The sequence below is a fragment of the Pezoporus flaviventris genome, unplaced genomic scaffold, assembly GCF_033815535.1.
Source record: "Pezoporus flaviventris isolate CSIRO_AGI_PZ_B2104156 unplaced genomic scaffold, CSIRO_AGI_Pfla_v1 ptg000008l, whole genome shotgun sequence".
NCBI lineage: Eukaryota > Metazoa > Chordata > Aves > Psittaciformes > Psittacidae > Pezoporus > Pezoporus flaviventris.
The window spans coordinates 2,444,399-2,460,546 of NW_026892556.1; the positions used below are offsets into that span (position 1 = coordinate 2,444,399).

At 52.7% G+C, this 16,148-nt stretch overlaps 3 protein-coding genes across 3 annotated transcripts in view; 2 read left to right on the top strand and 1 right to left on the bottom strand.

Annotated features, from left to right (window-relative positions):
- Nucleotides 1-16,148, top strand: part of RPS6KA1 (ribosomal protein S6 kinase A1) — a 328,808-nt gene that overhangs the window by 205,273 nt on the left and 107,387 nt on the right. The gene's annotated exons all lie outside the window — the stretch shown is intronic.
- Nucleotides 1,192-3,117, top strand: SH3BGRL3 (SH3 domain binding glutamate rich protein like 3). Its single transcript, XM_061449901.1, has 3 exons — nt 1,192-1,378; nt 1,671-1,838; nt 2,204-3,117. Exons 1-3 carry the CDS (start codon nt 1,331-1,333, stop codon nt 2,267-2,269), a joined length of 282 nt encoding a protein of 93 aa, XP_061305885.1. The 5' UTR covers nt 1,192-1,330; the 3' UTR covers nt 2,270-3,117.
- UBXN11 (UBX domain protein 11) lies at nt 3,902-14,137 on the bottom strand. The gene is made up of 11 exons (XM_061449882.1): nt 14,050-14,137; nt 13,694-13,794; nt 12,909-12,963; nt 11,678-11,754; nt 11,088-11,199; nt 9,490-9,707; nt 9,081-9,158; nt 7,657-7,747; nt 6,758-6,861; nt 5,601-6,526; nt 3,902-4,805 (listed from the first exon to the last, which is right to left on the bottom strand). The coding sequence occupies exons 2-10, from the start codon at nt 13,754-13,756 to the stop codon at nt 6,326-6,328; spliced, it is 999 nt and encodes a 332-aa protein (XP_061305866.1). The 5' UTR covers nt 13,757-13,794; nt 14,050-14,137; the 3' UTR covers nt 3,902-4,805; nt 5,601-6,325.

Below are 16,148 nucleotides of genomic sequence, written 5' to 3' on the forward strand. Positions count from 1 at the left end.
CTGGATCTGAAAGCTCTTCCTGCTGCCTGCAAGGCAGTGACCACTTGGGTTTTGTTGTAGCCATGCCCCTTGATGTCTGGGAACTCCCTGCTCTTCTGCTAAATAATGGGATTTCTAAATAAATCTGTATGGGATGTGATCTGCTTTATCACAACCCTCATTAACCTAGTGACAACTCCACAGCACTTGCTTGTGCCAATGCTGTGGTGCTGTGGGTGGAACTTACTTGGTTTTCAGCTTGAGTTAAGAGCAGTATAGTCAGTCAGCTGTACTGCAGGAGAGAAAATACTGCTGAAACTTCTGTTGGTTGTTTCTTGGTTCATGTTGGGGCTGCAGGCCCTAGGTTTGGGAGAAATGCTTTTGGTGTTCCTCTTTCTTTAAGACCAAATCTGTTTTGTTCTTAGTTCTTTGTTTGGCCACCATGGGTGATGGTGGCAGGGAGGTGGTTAGTTTGCCGTCCTGAGCTACCCCCTGCATGGTACAGGGAGAGAGCATGGTGGTGTCTGCCCTGTTCTGTCTGCATCAGGTGTATTACGTTTCAGACTGTTTCTGTTCCCAGGATGCTGCTGCCATGTACTGAGCTAAATGTGGGCCAAGACTGTTTCCTAAGGTCGTTTGTCCTAGCTGCTGGGAGCTCTCTAGGCACTGGGGTGCAGAGCAGCACCAGCTGTGAGTCGCTCTCTCCCTAGGGTGCTGTTTGGCCCCATCCCCTTTCCCCAGTGTAGGGTGCAAGATCTAATTCCCAGGTGTTGTGTGGGGACACAATTGCCCTCTGTGCAATGAGGTCGTGGCTGAAACCAGCTCAGTTGATGCTCGGAGCCTTCTGCCTGGCAGTGTCCCAGCAGCTGGGGGACCCAGGGTTGCGTGTTCCTCTCTCCTCCTCCTGCAGACTGGACCCGTGTGGCAGGTGGTGACCGTCTGCTGTACACGGCTGCTGCTCTCTGTGCAGGGGAAACTCGGGGCCTCTTCTTTATAGAGCACCCCAGAGAGGGGCAGCAGGACCGCATTCTCACCCCGTCTGCCTGTTTGCCTGCGTCTCCCCCATCGCGTCGGGCGCTGTGTATTTCTACCGGCCTTTGTCTCGCCCGCTTGTTTGTACTGAGTGTTTTGAGTATAAAATAAAGCTGCTCTGCTCCACCCGTGCGAACCAGTCCTGCTCCGGGGGCGGTGCGGCGGTGGCTCCCCGGGGCCGGGCCCCGCCGATGCCGCATGCCCGGGCCCGTCGGCCCCATTGGTCCCCGCAGTCACATGCAGGGCGGCGGCGGGGCCGCCCGTTCCCTTCCTCCCTCCCTCCGCCAGGCTGAGCGCAGGGAGCGGCCGCGATCGCAGCATGAGCACCCTCAAGGTTTACAGCACCTCGGTGACCGGCTCCCGGGAGGTGAGCGGCGGCCCGGGCTCCGCTGGGGCAGGGCTGCGCGTCCGGGGCCCCTCTTCCCTGGGGTGGGCGTCTCTGAGCCATCCCTGGAGTCCCCTCCCCTGCTCTCGCTGCACCGGATCCATCCCTCCGCGCTGGGTGTCCCCCTTCACCCCACGCAGGGCCGAGCCCCGCGGCCGGGTGCGGTCTGGATCCAGGAGCGCTTGCAGAGTGCGGCTGGCACGCTGGGGTGCGTGCCCGCCCTTCGGGCTCCTCTCCAGCTCCTCATAACCTGCCTTTCCCGCCCGGCTTCCAGATCAAATCCCAACAGAGCGAAGTAACCCGAATCCTCGATGGGAAAAACATCAAGTACGAGCTGGTGGATATCTCCCAGGACAACGCTCTGCGGGAGGAGATGAGGGCAAAGGCCGGTAACCCCAAAGCCATCCCGCCCCAGATCGTCAACGGAGACCACTACTGTGGGGTGAGGCTTGTGCTCAGCACCGTGGAGGTTGGGTGGTGGTGGGCACAGTCCAGTCCCCTCCTTTTTGCTACAGATGGTGTTAAGATGCCTTTCAGAAAGCATTTCTTGTGAGGCACAAGGACAAGGTGCTGCCAGGGTCAACGGAGCACGGTGCCTTGTGAAAAAGGGGTCCTGGGCAGGGGGACTTGGGGTGCGGGTGGGCAGCGGGGCTGTGCTGTGTGGGGCTGTCCTCATGTCACCCTGTCATTCTCCACACAACTGATGGCATCAGTGCCATGAGCTGGTTTGCACTGTGTGCTCAGGGGATGGGGGTGAGCAGCCCCCTTGCTCTTGCCTGGTGAGTGACTTGTGACTTTTCCCTGCAGGATTATGAGCTCTTTGTGGAAGCAGTAGAGCAAAACACCCTGCAGGAGTTCCTGAAGTTGGCCTGAGCCCCGGGCTCCCCTTTCGTCCTGGACTCTACCTGCATCCCTGAGCACCCTCATCTCCAACCACCTTCACTTCCAGGTTGTCAGCGCTGTCCTGGCACCACGACCTATATCCCAGCACAGGGAAACCCATGACCAAAACTACTCATTGCAGCTGCCTGCGATTCCCTCCTGCCTAACCCTGGTATCATCTCAGAGGGATCCAAAGAAAGTCTGACGCTCGCTGCGCATGGCCTGTGAGCAAAGCTGGGCCTGGCTCACGGCAGCTTCCAGTGCCTCTGTACACAGCAAAGCCTCTGGGGCTGTGTGAAGTGCAGCCATCTGTCAGCCCTCGCCTCTGCAGGGAGAGCTTCTGCTTCAGGAGGGAAGGGCTTAGGGTTGATGTTACTTCCCACTTGTCCCAGTTGCTGTTAAATTGTAAACCCTGCTGCCTCACTTCCCTTTTTTATTTTACTTTTGTTTAATTCATCTCAACTGCACAGATTATGGCAACTAAGTCCTTTTTTTGGGGGGTTGTCTTAATTTAATGCAAAAATACTGCACAGAACTGGGGTCTGAGCATCCACCAGAGGGGCCCAGGGCTGGGGTGAAGGCTGGAGCTGCTCAGCAGGCTGCATGGGGGGATGGATGGACCTAGAGGTGGGACCTGTGCTGCTCTGGTGCCAGGGCTCCCTGGTGAGCGTTAATGGCTCAGGGCTGCTCCAGCACAGCTGATGCTCGGTTGTCTTATCTTTCCTCTTTAAGTTGGCTTTTGTTGCAACCCGGACCAAGTGCATTTTGTTTTCCTGCCAAAAAGGAAGTTTATAACCAGTGTTGTCTTTCAAGATGCTATTAAATGTTACTGTACCTTTCATGTCGGTACTGGTGGGTTTCTTTTAAATCTGGTTTTATTTTGACTACAGGTTAAACGTCGCCCTACGTAATGATTCTGAGTCATTTCCAGCTCAGAGAAGCCGAGTCAGTTGTACTCACTGATGCAGCCTGACACAAAGATCTTAACACCTTAGTTCTCTGCTGCTAATCAGAGGCTCACAGGACTTGTCTGAATATCCTACAGCACGGTAGTGACAGGTACCTCTCTCAAGTGTTCTTTTCTACATGGTGAGAGCAGAAGCCCAGAGGAGAACAGCTTCAGTCGGGCACAAAGATGACCTGGTTGATTACATACCAGTGTGTAGAGGGGCAGTGGAAAAGGCTGCCCTATAGGAGAGTCCTTGTATGCTCCTGTATCTGCTATAGATGAAAAAGGAAGGAAACTAACTTGGAGCTGTGGGGATTGAGTCATGGGGAACCTGTGGAGGCTGCTGCTTTGGAGGAGTGGAGCTTCCTGTACTTGAGTTGTGCAGGGTCTGGCTCTGGTTGGAGTGGTCTGGGAAGAGCCCTGTGTATCCTGCCCCCTCCCACAGGAGCTGTGCCCTTGAAATGTAATGGGACTGGAAACTGCATCTGAAATCAGTGGTTTTATGGGACTTTTGAGGGCTGGGTCTCTGCTGAGAGGGAACCAGTCAGGAGGTGCTGCCTCATGCAAGTGGGAGTGTTGTCAACTGGGAGTCAAGTGGGAGCTTGTCACAGCTGAAAAGGGAAGAATGTGCCTGGAAAAGGGCCTGCAGAGCACAGCCCCAGCCCACGGGAGAGGGAGGAAGATGCTTTATTCATGCTTCAGGGAAGCAGCAACGGGATTATGCTCTTCTCCAATGACACGGTGTCCTGTTGCAGCATCCAGCCCATGGCTGCAGCAGGGAGGGAGGGAGCCAGGCTGGCAGCTCAGTGTGGCTGTGAGCCGGGGCCCTGCCGGAGCTGGGGGCTGTCCAAGGGAAGGAGTTGTTCACGCACAGGAAACCCAGCAGCAGGATCTCCTGGCTGAGCCGAGCCTGGCTCAGACCCAGCCTTGCAACGGCTCAAAGCCTCTTGGTTCAGCTTCGCCAGGGACCATATAACTGAGCCTGTTTATCTCGTGGTGTAAGCACAGGTGAAATCGCTGGGGAGCAGCTGTGTGTGGAAAGCAAACTGACCCTGGCTGTTTGTCTGTCCTGCTGCGGTAGACAATCCCTGAGCTAAGCCACTGTCCAGGACCAGTGTAAAGCTGGTGGCCTTCCCTGGGCTGGCATCAGCCTGTGTAACCCTTCAGTAGAGATGAGGAAACTGGGCTTTGGTCTGAGCTGACTGAAATGCCCCTGCATTAGGAGCCCAGTGGTCTTGGGGAAGAGCATCCACCCACTGCCTCTGAGCACTTCTCTCTGTCCCAGGTAACAGCACAATGAAACTAAGTCTGGAAAGTCACCCCTCTGCTCTTCCCAGCCAGGGGAAGTTATAACACAGCTAAAGGTGCAAGGCAGCTCCTTCCTCTTGCAGAATTTGGGTGAGCAGCTCTTGCTAGGAGTTAAGCTGTTTGCAGCCCTCTTGCTGGCAGGGGTCTCTTCTCTGCAGCAGTAAGCAGGCGTTGGGGGTCAGGCCGCATTCCTGCAGGCTCTGTGAGTTGTCCGTGTACACCCTCTGGGGAAAGGTACTGATGATCTCATATGAGTCGGAGTCTCCACCCCTAGGAAAGAACAGCACAGCTTTTCCTACAGGCAGGATCCCCAAGGTTTTGAGGGATCCTCTGGCTGATCCAGCTGTGGTTATGAAAGGAGGAGAGACCATTTCATAAGCACAAGCTGAGCAGAAAAAAGGGCTTCCTGCCCAAAATGCAACAGCCAGGCAGAGTGGCCATTCCAAGCTGCACAGCTGCGGTAGGAAAGAGGGTTTTGCATCCCAACAGCAATGAGCTCATCCTGGGCTCAGGCTGCAGCCAGGCCTATGGCCGGCAACAGGAGTGGGAAGAGGGGAGAGCAAAGGGGTTCCCCAGCTATCTGGAATTGTCCCCAAAGAGGTGTGAGAGCCCTTAGGCAGCATTGAATCCATTGGGATATAGAGCTGGCTGAGCAAAGTGGGGTGTTTATCCAGCAGCAGATCCATCAGCCAAACTGAAGGCTGCAGCTCAGCTTCCAGGTTGCACCACCACATTGGGAATGGTGGGAATAGTTGGCTGGAAGCAGGCAAAAGCAGGGATGGACCTGGGTCAAGTGGCAACTCTGAGAGAACTGAAGAGGTTTATCTGTGCCTGTGTTAGCTTTTTGGCAAGGGTGGGTATTAAATACTTTGAGTGTGACCCTGGCAGTGCTGCCTAGAGAGCATCTCAGGGGGTGCCGGCAGCTCCTGGGGCTGTAACCCTCAGCCCTGCTCAGCTAGGGCTGATGTCTTTGAAGCACAGCTCCAGGGCCTTCAGCAGCAGCTGGGAAACCTTCCCTAGGGCTCTATGGAGCTGGGTAAGGAGGGGAGCAAGCCCTAGGCCTACCTGGCATGGGCGAGGTGCTGGCGCAGGTCCCCGATGGTCTCTGTGAACAGCATCTTTACGATGTAAGTCTGCTCCCCGCTCTCTGATTTGATGCGGAGAGTGCAGACACCAGGGGCAGGAGCTTCAACCTCTTCAGTCACCTTCACCCTGGAGGTGAGAGAACCTCATCAATTGAGGAGCGAGTGCTGCGCTGGTGGCAGAGCCTGGGTCACCTCAACAGGGTGCTTCACATCTGGGAATGTCCTTGAGATGACTGCGTGCGAGCAGACCAGTCACAGAGCAAACCACTGCTTTGCTTTCCCTGCCTAAAGGTGCCTTGAGAAGAGGGTTGTTGACGTTTTTCAGCTCTTTCATTTTAGATCAGGCTGTCTGGTAAGTTCCTTGCCCTACTTCTTTGGTTAAAAATAATCTGCTTGGGTTTTTTTTTCATTCTCTATTTGGGTCTTGTCTTGCCAGAAGACTGAGTGGAAAAGTGCTGTTTGTGTGACCTCCCACTTGGGCATCGTTCTCCTGGCAGCATTCTCCCGTTTAACTTGATCACAAACAGCTTCTTAGATGCTTTCAAACTCTGAGGCCTTGGTTTGCTGTTGAGAAAGCTATTTCACAGCAGGAAGTAGCAGTCTGAACAACAGAAGCTTTTTGTTGGAGCTGTAAAAGATGGCAAGTTTGCCGTGAACAATTCAGTGGTCTTCCCAAAAGATCAACCTTCACCTTTCTTTCTATTTCTAAGGTGTAAAAGGGACAACTCCATTTACTTCCTTAACTGAAACCCCTGAAAGAAACCCACAGTGTTGAGGAGGAAGTAGGAAATAACAGGAGGAAGATGAGAGCCTGACAGGGCAGGGGCCGTGCCTGTACCTCTCCAGGGCAGGCAGCCTGGGTGTCTCCACTAGGATCTCTTTGCTGCTGCGCACCCCTTCAGAGGCCTGAAAGCAAAGCAGGTGAGTGTCACTACTGCCTGCTCTGCACAGAGAGCAGCCAGAGCCAGGAGAAGGTGCCAGGGTGCCATGTGTGCTCTAGTGGAGCCTCTCTGGGAGGAGGAGGTTATGCAGAGCTCAGAGAGGCCCAAGGGAACGGGTGCTGGCGCTGTGTAGGGTGATGAGCCCATGGAATCGCTCCTGGCACCTTCTCTAAGTGTTTGGGGGATCTGCTCGTACCTGCTGTGCTGCTCTGGCTGAGTTGTGGGCACCAGTTGCCTCTTCTGTGTGTTTCAAGGGCCTGGAAAGCTCATTGAGAAGCTGCTCCAAGGAGATTTTGGGACCTGGTGAAGCAGGGAGGAGAATTGTCCATGTGTGACCTTTTTGACAAACAGTTTGCCCTCAGAAACAGGCTGGGTTTGCGATGATAGAGCACAACAGCAGACAGGGAGAGCTCTGACCTCCCTTAGCCATGCTGGGGCTGGCTCAGTCTCCCTCATTGAAGCTTGTCCCACTTTGTGACCCATTAAATGTTCCACTGTCAACCTCAGCAGTGAGCAACTGTGCAGCCTGTGCAGCACACAGCTGGGATGCACAACAGGTTGAAACCTGGTTGGTCCTGCTGTGAACAGGGAAAACTGAAACTATGTCAGGTTTTAGACTTGGAAAACGTCCCATCTCATGAGGGTGTATTTGTAGGTGTCTGTTCCCTTTTCTGTGGTGGCAATGGACAGTTATGTTTTCTTTACAACTCGGATAAAGGAAACATTTAGCAGAGCTTCTGTCTGTGAGTGCCTTGAGATGAGCAAGCAAGTAGTACAGTTTTGTATAAACAGGAAGATGTTGCTGATGGGCACTGCACGTGTTTGGGTTGTTCAGTTACACATGCACAAACCCACTCTTTTCTGTCTGTACGACTTGACTGCATTTGGTGTAAGCCCTGCCAGGTATTGCTTACAGACTTCTGGAATCTAGAAGCAAAATGAGGAATCTGGGACCTGACCTTATGTCCCATATTCTCTTATGAAAGCCTGAAGAGGAATCATCCCATATTCAGTATAGTTGAAGATCAGTCTGGCCTGAAGATGTCCACCTTTACAGAATGAGCTTGTAGGAGAACCAAAGGTTTAAGAATTTACCTGGGATCTGGGTGGTTTCCTGCACCTCACGTGATTTTGAATGGCCAACCACTTGGCCATGACCAGGAAAGCTCCCTGGAGGGTGTTTCTCCTGAAATACCATGTCCCTTCTGTCAGTGACCTGTTAAATTAAGACCAGCTGCCATAAGCAGATCTTAACAGTTGGACAAGTTTGTTCTCACTGCATCAAAGCGCAATAAACCACAGCAATGGCAACCAAGAGTTGTAAACCCCAGGTGAAACCATGACAGCTGCTTCTGATCAAATGAAATGCATTTTCAGTTCCTATAGGCTCTGTTAACAAAGCACATCCTTGTGTATCCCCCAGGTTCCTGGGATGGGCCACCCAGACTGCAGGGCAATTGTTCATTCAGCTCCACAGGCACACCAGTTGTAAGAAATGTGCTTGGACCTGACCTTTTCCCACCTGCAAAGGCTCTGCAGGTGGAAGGTGCTGTGGAAGCAGCAGGCTGGGCTTGGAGAGGGATCTGGCAGTGAGAGGCTGCAGTGGGGACTGTCAGGTGGCTCTAATGAACCAAGGCAGGCAGAATGCACCCAGCAGTGGGGCAGGCTGTGTAAATACCAGCTCTGTCTGTCTGGGTTCCACTTCTGTTCCTCTTACATTGGCTGAACAAACCACAGGTGGGTGCACTCTGTGTGTGTGTGTTTACTGCAGATTACTGTAGTGTCCTGTGGCTTCCAGACGCACCAGCTATGCATGGATTATAGGGAGCCATAGCCCCAAGAGCTTTGCACAATCCTTACTCCAGCTGACTTTCTACCTACCGCACCTACAGCTCACCCTGCCTGTCCTGACCTCATCCTTGCCCTGCTTTCTTCGTGGCAGAGGGGAGGTGCACCCCTCTGGTTAGACGCACGTGAAGACCTAGATTAGAGTCCTCTGAGGCTCTCTGCCTGCTTCCTGCCTGAAAAGGTGGCCTTGGCTTTTTGCCATTTCTGAGAAATCAAAAAGTGGGACCTAAAAGAACCTCAGGTGGCCAAATCCATTGAAATTGTAGCAAAAGAAACTCTCCAACATCCTCCTTGATGGATCCTTGCTCAATCTTGTTTTAAAAGCTTTCCCATGGGAACTAGTTGAGAGCTTTTCTCCTTTGTTACACAGCTCTTCACATGCACATGCTGCTTCTCTGCTACAGAGCCTGCTTTGCTCTCAGAAGTCTTGTTCTGAGTCAAGATTCACTGAGGCAGAGCAACCATTGAGTCTTGATGCAGAAACCCTCACTCACTTCCTGTAACAGCTCTGGCAGGTGTGTTCCCAGCCACCCTTTCCTTGAGACGTGCACGCACAGAGTTAATCTTGATGTATGTAGTCTTACTGCCTCCAGAAACCTCAAACTGAACTTGCTGTGGGGAGCATCCAGCAGACTGCTGAGAAAACCTGAACAAGTTCTGCACTCCTTTACCTGCAATGGGATGCCATCAGGGTAACGCATCTGCAGCTCCGAAGGGAAATAGCCATCCATAATATCCTGTAGGCATTGCTGAAACAAAATGAGAGTTTGTGGGCATACCTCAGGCTTTGTTTATCTCATGGCTGATACATTCCTTCTGGGCTGTTCCTATTTGTGGTGTTATTGTTGTGCAGAAAAGTCTACATAAAAGACCCAGAATCTCATCTTAAAAACTACCCCACAAAGACATGCTAGCCTTTAAAGAGATGCAGGTTTGAAGCTGGTGATCTCTGTTAGATGCTCCTCTTTAGGACTGAGATGAGCTCACAAGTCTTATTTCTATCCGTTCCCTTTCCTGCTGCTTAGTGAACACTATAGCAGAATGGCTCTAAGTCTAATTCCCCTACAGACCCTTCCATACCTGTGTGGATGGGTCCTCATAGGGCCGAAAGGGTCCGTTGAACATGACAATCCCATTCTGATACAGTGTGAGAGGGAGGGGTTCTGGCTGCCTGAGCCGAGCTCCCCCAGGCTTGTGCTCGATGTGAGAGATGCCCTCTCCAGCCAGCAAGTTCAGATCCTTCACCTTCTCCAAGAGTAAATCAAAATCAATGTGGTGCTGGGGAACAACTGCTTCACCTGCGGCAGAGGGACCAGAGTTACAGGGGGAAGGGGACACCAGCTCAGCAGCTTTCAGCTCTGTGTGAGTTTGAGGTGTGTTTGAGCCCTGACACTGTGGGGTGTCTCTGCTCCCTCTCCATGCTTTGCCTTTCACGCTTTCGCTAAGTGTGGTGCAACACTGAGCTGCTGTGGTACAACAGTGCCAGGTTTGCATGGGTGTGTGTGCAAAACCACAGGGGCAGGGCAGCAGGGAAACAGCCCTTTGCTACCAGCTAATATAACTCCAGATGCAGGCAGCTCTTTAGAGACCATGCTCAGCTCCTTGTCTGGTTGTAATTTCCAAAGTGTTTTGCTGTCCCTTGATGTGGTGCTGTAAAATACACAGTGAAGAACAGAACTGGTTGGGTTAAGTGGGATGGATAAAGGGATCAGGGCAGACTCCCTGGGGAAATGCCAGTGTAAACAGGGGCAGGTGCTTGGTGCTTGCCACCTGCAGGTTGCTCTCTCTTGCTGGTCTGCTGCTGAGGATGTTTATCTGGGTGCTGGGGGAGGGTGGAGAAGTAAGAGTGGTGATGGGACAGAAGAATGATATCAGAGGAGAGGAAATAAGAGAGGGTGAAGCCTTTGGTGGTTTGTGTTCTGCTTTTTTACAATCTGATAAAGGAGGGCTAGGGAATAGTCCTTAAAAAGCATGAGCTGAAAACAGTGAAAATCCCTACTGCTTCCCCCCTTTTCTCCCCTCCTGCATGTGAGGGAGGGAAGGATTAGTTCGCTGATATTTGCATAGCAGTTAGGAAGTAGCATTGGCTCTACAGCCCAAGTATTCTTTTTTCTCCCCCTCTGTTACCACTTCCTAAGAAGCCATTGCCAAATATGCTTGGACCCCATCCTCCACAATCAGGTCTCTGTTAAACCGCTCATGTGTTGGCTGGGAGGAAAGGCAAACAATACTCTCTGATGGAGCCAGACAATATGGGTAGGTTACTACAGCTACAATATACACAAAGTGTCTCATTCCATTTTCCACCCACTTTATGTGTTATTGGAGCAATCAAGCTTCAAACATTCAGGGTATGTGACCTCTGCAGGAAGCAGCTGCTTTGAGGGTCCCCTTCCAAAGGGCTGAGCCATTGGGTTCTCTCCTCATCCCCTAAATGAGGCTTACAAAATACAGATGTATAAAACACCAGTGTTCTGCCTGGCTTAGCTCCTGTTCAATGGCTCTGTGTCTCTGTCCCTGAGATGGGCTGAGGTGAAGACCTCAGCACAGGATCACAGATTCTGAAGATGCAAATTCTGGGTCTTTGCTGCTTATCTACTCTGGGGAGTATCACACCTTCTATAAGCATGCAGTGGGAGTTAGGATAACTGCTTCAGCGAGGAGTGCTGGTGCTTTACCTGGCTTCCAGAAGCTCCTTCCTGGCAGCTCTTCATCCTTGAGCAATTCTACATCTTCCAGTTCTTCAGGTCTCTCTCCAACCCAAATCAGACCATAGTCACTCAGAAACTGCTGTGAGGAAAGCACAAGGCAGTGTTGTAGACCAGAGCTTCAGAGAACTAGAAATGGGAGCCTGAGGGTGGTCAGCTGAGATCATGAGAAGCAGAAGGGGAGGTGAAAGAAGTTTGTCTTGGGGTTCTTTGGCCCTGGCAGGGGCCAGTAGTTGTAGCAGCTCTACTAGTAGTAGGCAAAAGGGAGAATGAAAGCATCTGTAGTGCCACAGTAGTCTCCCAGGGCTGTGGTAGCTGCAATGAGTATTTCTACAGCCCTAGAAATCAAAATGAAGAGGCTTGCAGGAGGCACAGATGTTTGGGTATCATTTCCTGCTGCCCTGTATCTCCCATCCAACTTGTTCTTTGTTTTCAGAGGGCTGAGGTGGTGAATTGTGGTGATCAGAGTGGCAGCTTGAAAAAGCCTGAGCAGCCTGGGACTGCAGTGATCTCAAACCAGAGGTGCAGATGGCCTAGGGCAAGTGAAGCAGGTGTCTCACCTCCATCTGCCAGACCTGGAGCTGCAGCTGAAGGCACCTAATTTCCAGTTCCTCTGTTGTGAATGAGTCAGAAGGGTCTGAAAAGGAAGTCTTGGTTTTAATATGTACAACCTTAAAGAAGAGCTATAGATAACCTGTGTCACACAGCATGGATGCCCCAGCAGTACCTGACTACCCGTTACTAAAGTCCATCAGACACAGGAGCTGAACATGAACTCTGCATGCTGGTCCCTGACAATTCAACCTGCAGCAGTTTGAAGATGCTGCCAGACTAAAGTAGTTGTGGATGGTAGTGGTGAAGCTTTCTGCTGCAGGAGGTTGACATGAGTGGTGCTGTTGGCAAGTAAACAATGAGAATTGCTCTGCTTGCTTGGTCTTAAGGGACCTATTAAGAAAATTAGCAGGTGTCCACTGAAGCTGGGTTGGGAAACCTGGGCTGAATGGCTAGGACAATGCACAATGAGGTATAAAACACATACTTGTGGTTTGACAGGCATATTTGTGTTCTCTGCTCAGGAAATTGAGAGCTTACTCCAGCTTTATGCTTACAAGGTAGGTCAGCCATTGTAGGAAACGTGTCTGGGCTCAGCTGGAGAAGCTGCTGGATTCCAAGGAACTGAATGGGGGAAAAGACCTTCAGTGACTCACTCACAGCTGGCCTCAATCTGAAGTTAGGCTGCCTCCCAGGACAAGGGAGCCTGGGCTGGAATCCTCCCTGAGATCCCAAGCAGAGTTTTGTGTTTGCTCAGCTGTGAGTAGCTCTGGTTTCCAGCCTGTTTGAACTCTGCAGTATTTACTGGTTTGTTTTGGGTGTTTTCCTGTGTGGTTGATTTATGCTCATGGAAACTTAGCAAGCCACAGAAAATAGGTCAGGAAATAGTGTTTTGCACTGCACCGGAAGAGCTGAGCAGTGGATCCTAGAATGGTTTGGGTTGGAAGGGACCTTAAAGCTCATCCAGTTCCAACCCTCTGCCATGGGCAGAAACAGCTTCCACTAGAGCAGGTTGCTCCAAGCCCCGTCCAACCTGGACTTGATGTGGGTATAAAGTGTGGATCTGCTTTGGCAGAAGGCACCACGTCTGTGTAACTGATACCACTCACTGAAGAAGCTCTTGGGCTATTAAGGTAAGGATGGCTCAGAGAGGAGGTCTCCACTGCTCTGCTGCAGTGCCAGGAGCTCTGTACTCTCCCACAGGTAGGAGCAAGGCACCAAGGGTAGAATAATCTTTACCTTCTTCTTTCTGAAGGGTCTTCATCTTCTCTTCAAGCTCAGCAATCCTCCTATCCTTCAGGACCAGAGCAGATAATGATCTTATTTAGTTCCTTGGCCTTCAGGACCTCGAGGCACAGTTTGTACAATTAGTCCTGGCTAGGTGAGTCAGTGGTGCACATCCTCTCACCCCATTCAGAGAGAGGCAGAGTAAGGGTCAGAAAGGCTGTACCACCTCACAAATTAGACTCAAATGGGGTGTGGGATATAAATACACTGCTCCACGAATAGGTGAGGGAACACTGACCTATCTCCCCCTCCTTCATCTGCACAAGAGCTGTAGGGAAACACCCAGGCTCCTGCTCCCAGCTTCCTGCTCAGGCTCCTGCTCTGACCTATAGGAAGTAGCTAATCTAGAAACGAAACCAGCACCTCTGCAGCCACCTCTTTAAAACCAAACACAAAAGGGTATTTACTGGAAGCTGCAGTCATGCAGAGGGCTCTGCCCCAGGCTGGCTCTGCTGTATGAGCAGCTGTTGTCTTGGAAAGCAAAAGGAAAATGCAGGGCTGAAGTCAAAGAGCTGATCCCAGTGACAGGGTGCTCATGTCATCACTTGGGACTGTTCATTCTCCCAACCCAAGGACCAACGCAATTGCTCTGGGGCTTTGAAAAGGCTTGTTTGTGTAACAGAGCAGGCTGCCGATGAACTTGGTTCAGGCAAACTAGGTCTGAGAGGTGTACTGCTCCTGTGGCATTGCCATCAAAGCAGGGCACAAAACAGGCTCAGTAAGGGCAGGAATTTTACCTTCAGTTGGATTTCTTGTGCCTGCTCTGCTATTTTTTGTTCCAACAGAGTGATTTTTTGCATCGGGGAGGAGTGGAGCTCCGTGTCAGCGTGAGCTGTGTCTGAAAGCACAAATCTGTTATTTAATCCTCTGCACCACAGGGGACCCCATGCAAGAACTCCTGTTCTGCCAGAGCAGGGAGGACAAGGGTCCCTTTGGGGGGTACTGGGTAGGAATTCCTTAGGGAGATGGCTGTATCACTGACAGTGTATGTGACGGCGGGGGAATTAGCCCTGGCCTGGGGTATTGAGCCCCCCAGACTGTCACTGAGAGACTGTGATGGCCCAGAAACCCCTGATCATTGAGGGACTTTTACCCTGTGTGTTCTTTTCCAGTGTTGTCTCCTTCGAGCACGAGGGGAGGATGCCTTGCTCTGGATTCTCTGTCCTAGGAGGCAGGCTGGCATCCTCTGAAGAGAGGCACAAGGAGCACAAAGGAAAGAAAACAGGGCAGTGTTTCAGCTGCAACTTCTTCACAAGCAGGTAAAGGAATACTGGGGTTATGCTGAGGGGAGGAGAGGGCAGGAGAAAGCAGGGTGGCCCATTCAATCCAATAGGCGCTCCCAACCTAGTGAGTGTAAGTGGGAGCTTGTTATGAGCCAGGACCCAAGGGAAGGTGCAATCTCGGCAGGTGGAAAGGGTGAACACGAAATGGGGCTTGTAGAAAGAGACTGTCACTGGTGTAGAGCATCCTGCCTGCACCAAGTGGTAATATTGAGCTCTTCTAACCAAGAGCCCAACACCCTGGGATTAACAGAAGCTTCACTGGCAGTGGAAAGGGAGATTTTGCTCTAAGATGTAGTAGGAAGGATGTGACCTAAACTAGAGCTGTAAAAATAGATGAGGCTTTAATGTGCTCTAGGTCTTGCTGAGGATGTGGAAACCTTTTGTTTCTTATCTGATTTTGGACGTGTGTAGGAGAAAAAGAGCTACAGCCATTGAAGAACATGTAGGATGGCAAGAAAAGCCTCCCCAGTGGAAGCAATGAACTTGGCCAGCCCTGTATGAGGGGATAACATGTAAAATAAAGCCCAGCTTCAGGAACTTCGGGAGGATTTGCTCAATGGGGTAACTTTTTGGAGTTCAAAAGGCGCTGTTGCCGCTGGAGAGAGCAGCTTTGCTCTGCCTCAACCAGAGACCTGACCGCCCCATACCCCTGGCACCCGCTGGGGATCGATGCCGGCCCGGAGGCAGCAGGTAAGGAACTGCTGGGAGGGGAGTTCTGTTCATGCCGGTGCCATTTCTGATCCTGTCACCGCCATGTGCAGCCCTGTGGGGCCCAGAAGGCCGGTAGGAAGGATCGCTAGCAAAAATGGACTCAAAATGACGTGGGTGCCCAGGTGCTGGGGGGGTCCCCAAACCTCGGGGGTGCCCCCCCGCTTCTCCCGCGCCTCCGCAGCACTCACCCGCCGCCGCCATCTTGTTTACAGGCGGTTGCCACGGCGACGGAGGGCCGCTGCGATTGGCTCAGCCTTGGTCACGTGGAGGGCGAGGCAGCACGGGGACTACACATCCCAGCATGCACCGCTCTGCTCCCCCCCCCCCCCTCCCGGCTGACAGCTCGGGGCTCCTCCGCCCCCCCCGTGCCCGGGCCTGGAGCAGGGGCAGGCCCCGGGGGATGCCCCCTCTGAGGGGGGGACCCGGAGCGCTCCGAACGCTCCCAGGGCCGGGGCCGGACCTCGCTCCCCTCCCTCAGCCCCCCCTGCACGCCCTTGGCCTCAGCCCGCAGGGACAAGCGCGGCAGGGCCTGGCCCGAGGCACCGCTCGCTGTGCACGCTCGGGTTCCAGCACCCGCTGCTCCGGGCGCTGCTCGCTTCCCCGCCCGCTGGTTTCGCCTCGCTGGTGCTGCCCACCAGGTCCGTGCTGCTCCAGAGAGCTCAGCCTCCCCCGGGGGAGGGAGCAGGCCCGTTTGTAGCACCTGGGTGGCTGCTCCTGAGGCTCCCTTTGGTGTGTGCATGATGTGCAAAGGCAACGGAATCGGGTGAAGCTCTGCAGCAGTGGAGCCTTCCCCTCTGCACTGTGATGTGCTTCAGCAACGCAGAACCCGGCAGCAGCCAGATGAGCCTGGCACATTTCACTACCTAATGTCAAACCATCTTAAAATAACCAGATCCCGTCTGTTTCCTGCTGCTGTGAGTGAGGGAGCTCCGAGACCTGCTCATGAGGAGATGGATATTGGGGGGCTGCAATGGAGCGTTTCCCTCGTTGTTATCCGGATGAGACCACCCCAGGTGTGTTATGGAGATTCAGAGCTCGGACCCAGCTCCTGCCCCAGCTGCATGGAAAGAGCTTTGTTCTTTTGGTTGAATCATTGGCCACAATTGGCAGGACCTTCCCAGTGATCCAGAAAGGGTTTAACCCATATCCACTGTTAGTCCTTCGAGGCTGCAGGGCACAGGACAGGGAGAAGCAGAGC

Excerpts from the sequence above, each read along its gene's own strand:
- SH3BGRL3 (XM_061449901.1), top strand. The coding sequence starts at position 1,331 with ATGAGCACCCTCAAGGTTTACAGCACCTCGGTGACCGGCTCCCGGGAG. Across the intron at positions 1,379-1,670 it reads CGGTGACCGGCTCCCGGGAG|ATCAAATCCCAACAGAGCGA; the intron begins GTGAGCGGCGGC and ends CCCGGCTTCCAG. Across the intron at positions 1,839-2,203 it reads ACGGAGACCACTACTGTGGG|GATTATGAGCTCTTTGTGGA; the intron begins GTGAGGCTTGTG and ends TTTTCCCTGCAG.
- UBXN11 (XM_061449882.1), bottom strand. The coding sequence starts at position 13,756 with ATGCAAAAAATCACTCTGTTGGAACAAAAAATAGCAGAGCAGGCACAA. Across the intron at positions 11,200-11,677 it reads TCCAGGTCTGGCAGATGGAG|CAGTTTCTGAGTGACTATGG; the intron begins GTGAGACACCTG and ends CTTTCCTCACAG. Across the intron at positions 6,862-7,656 it reads GGAAACCACCCAGATCCCAG|GTCCCAAAATCTCCTTGGAG; the intron begins GTAAATTCTTAA and ends CTGCTTCACCAG.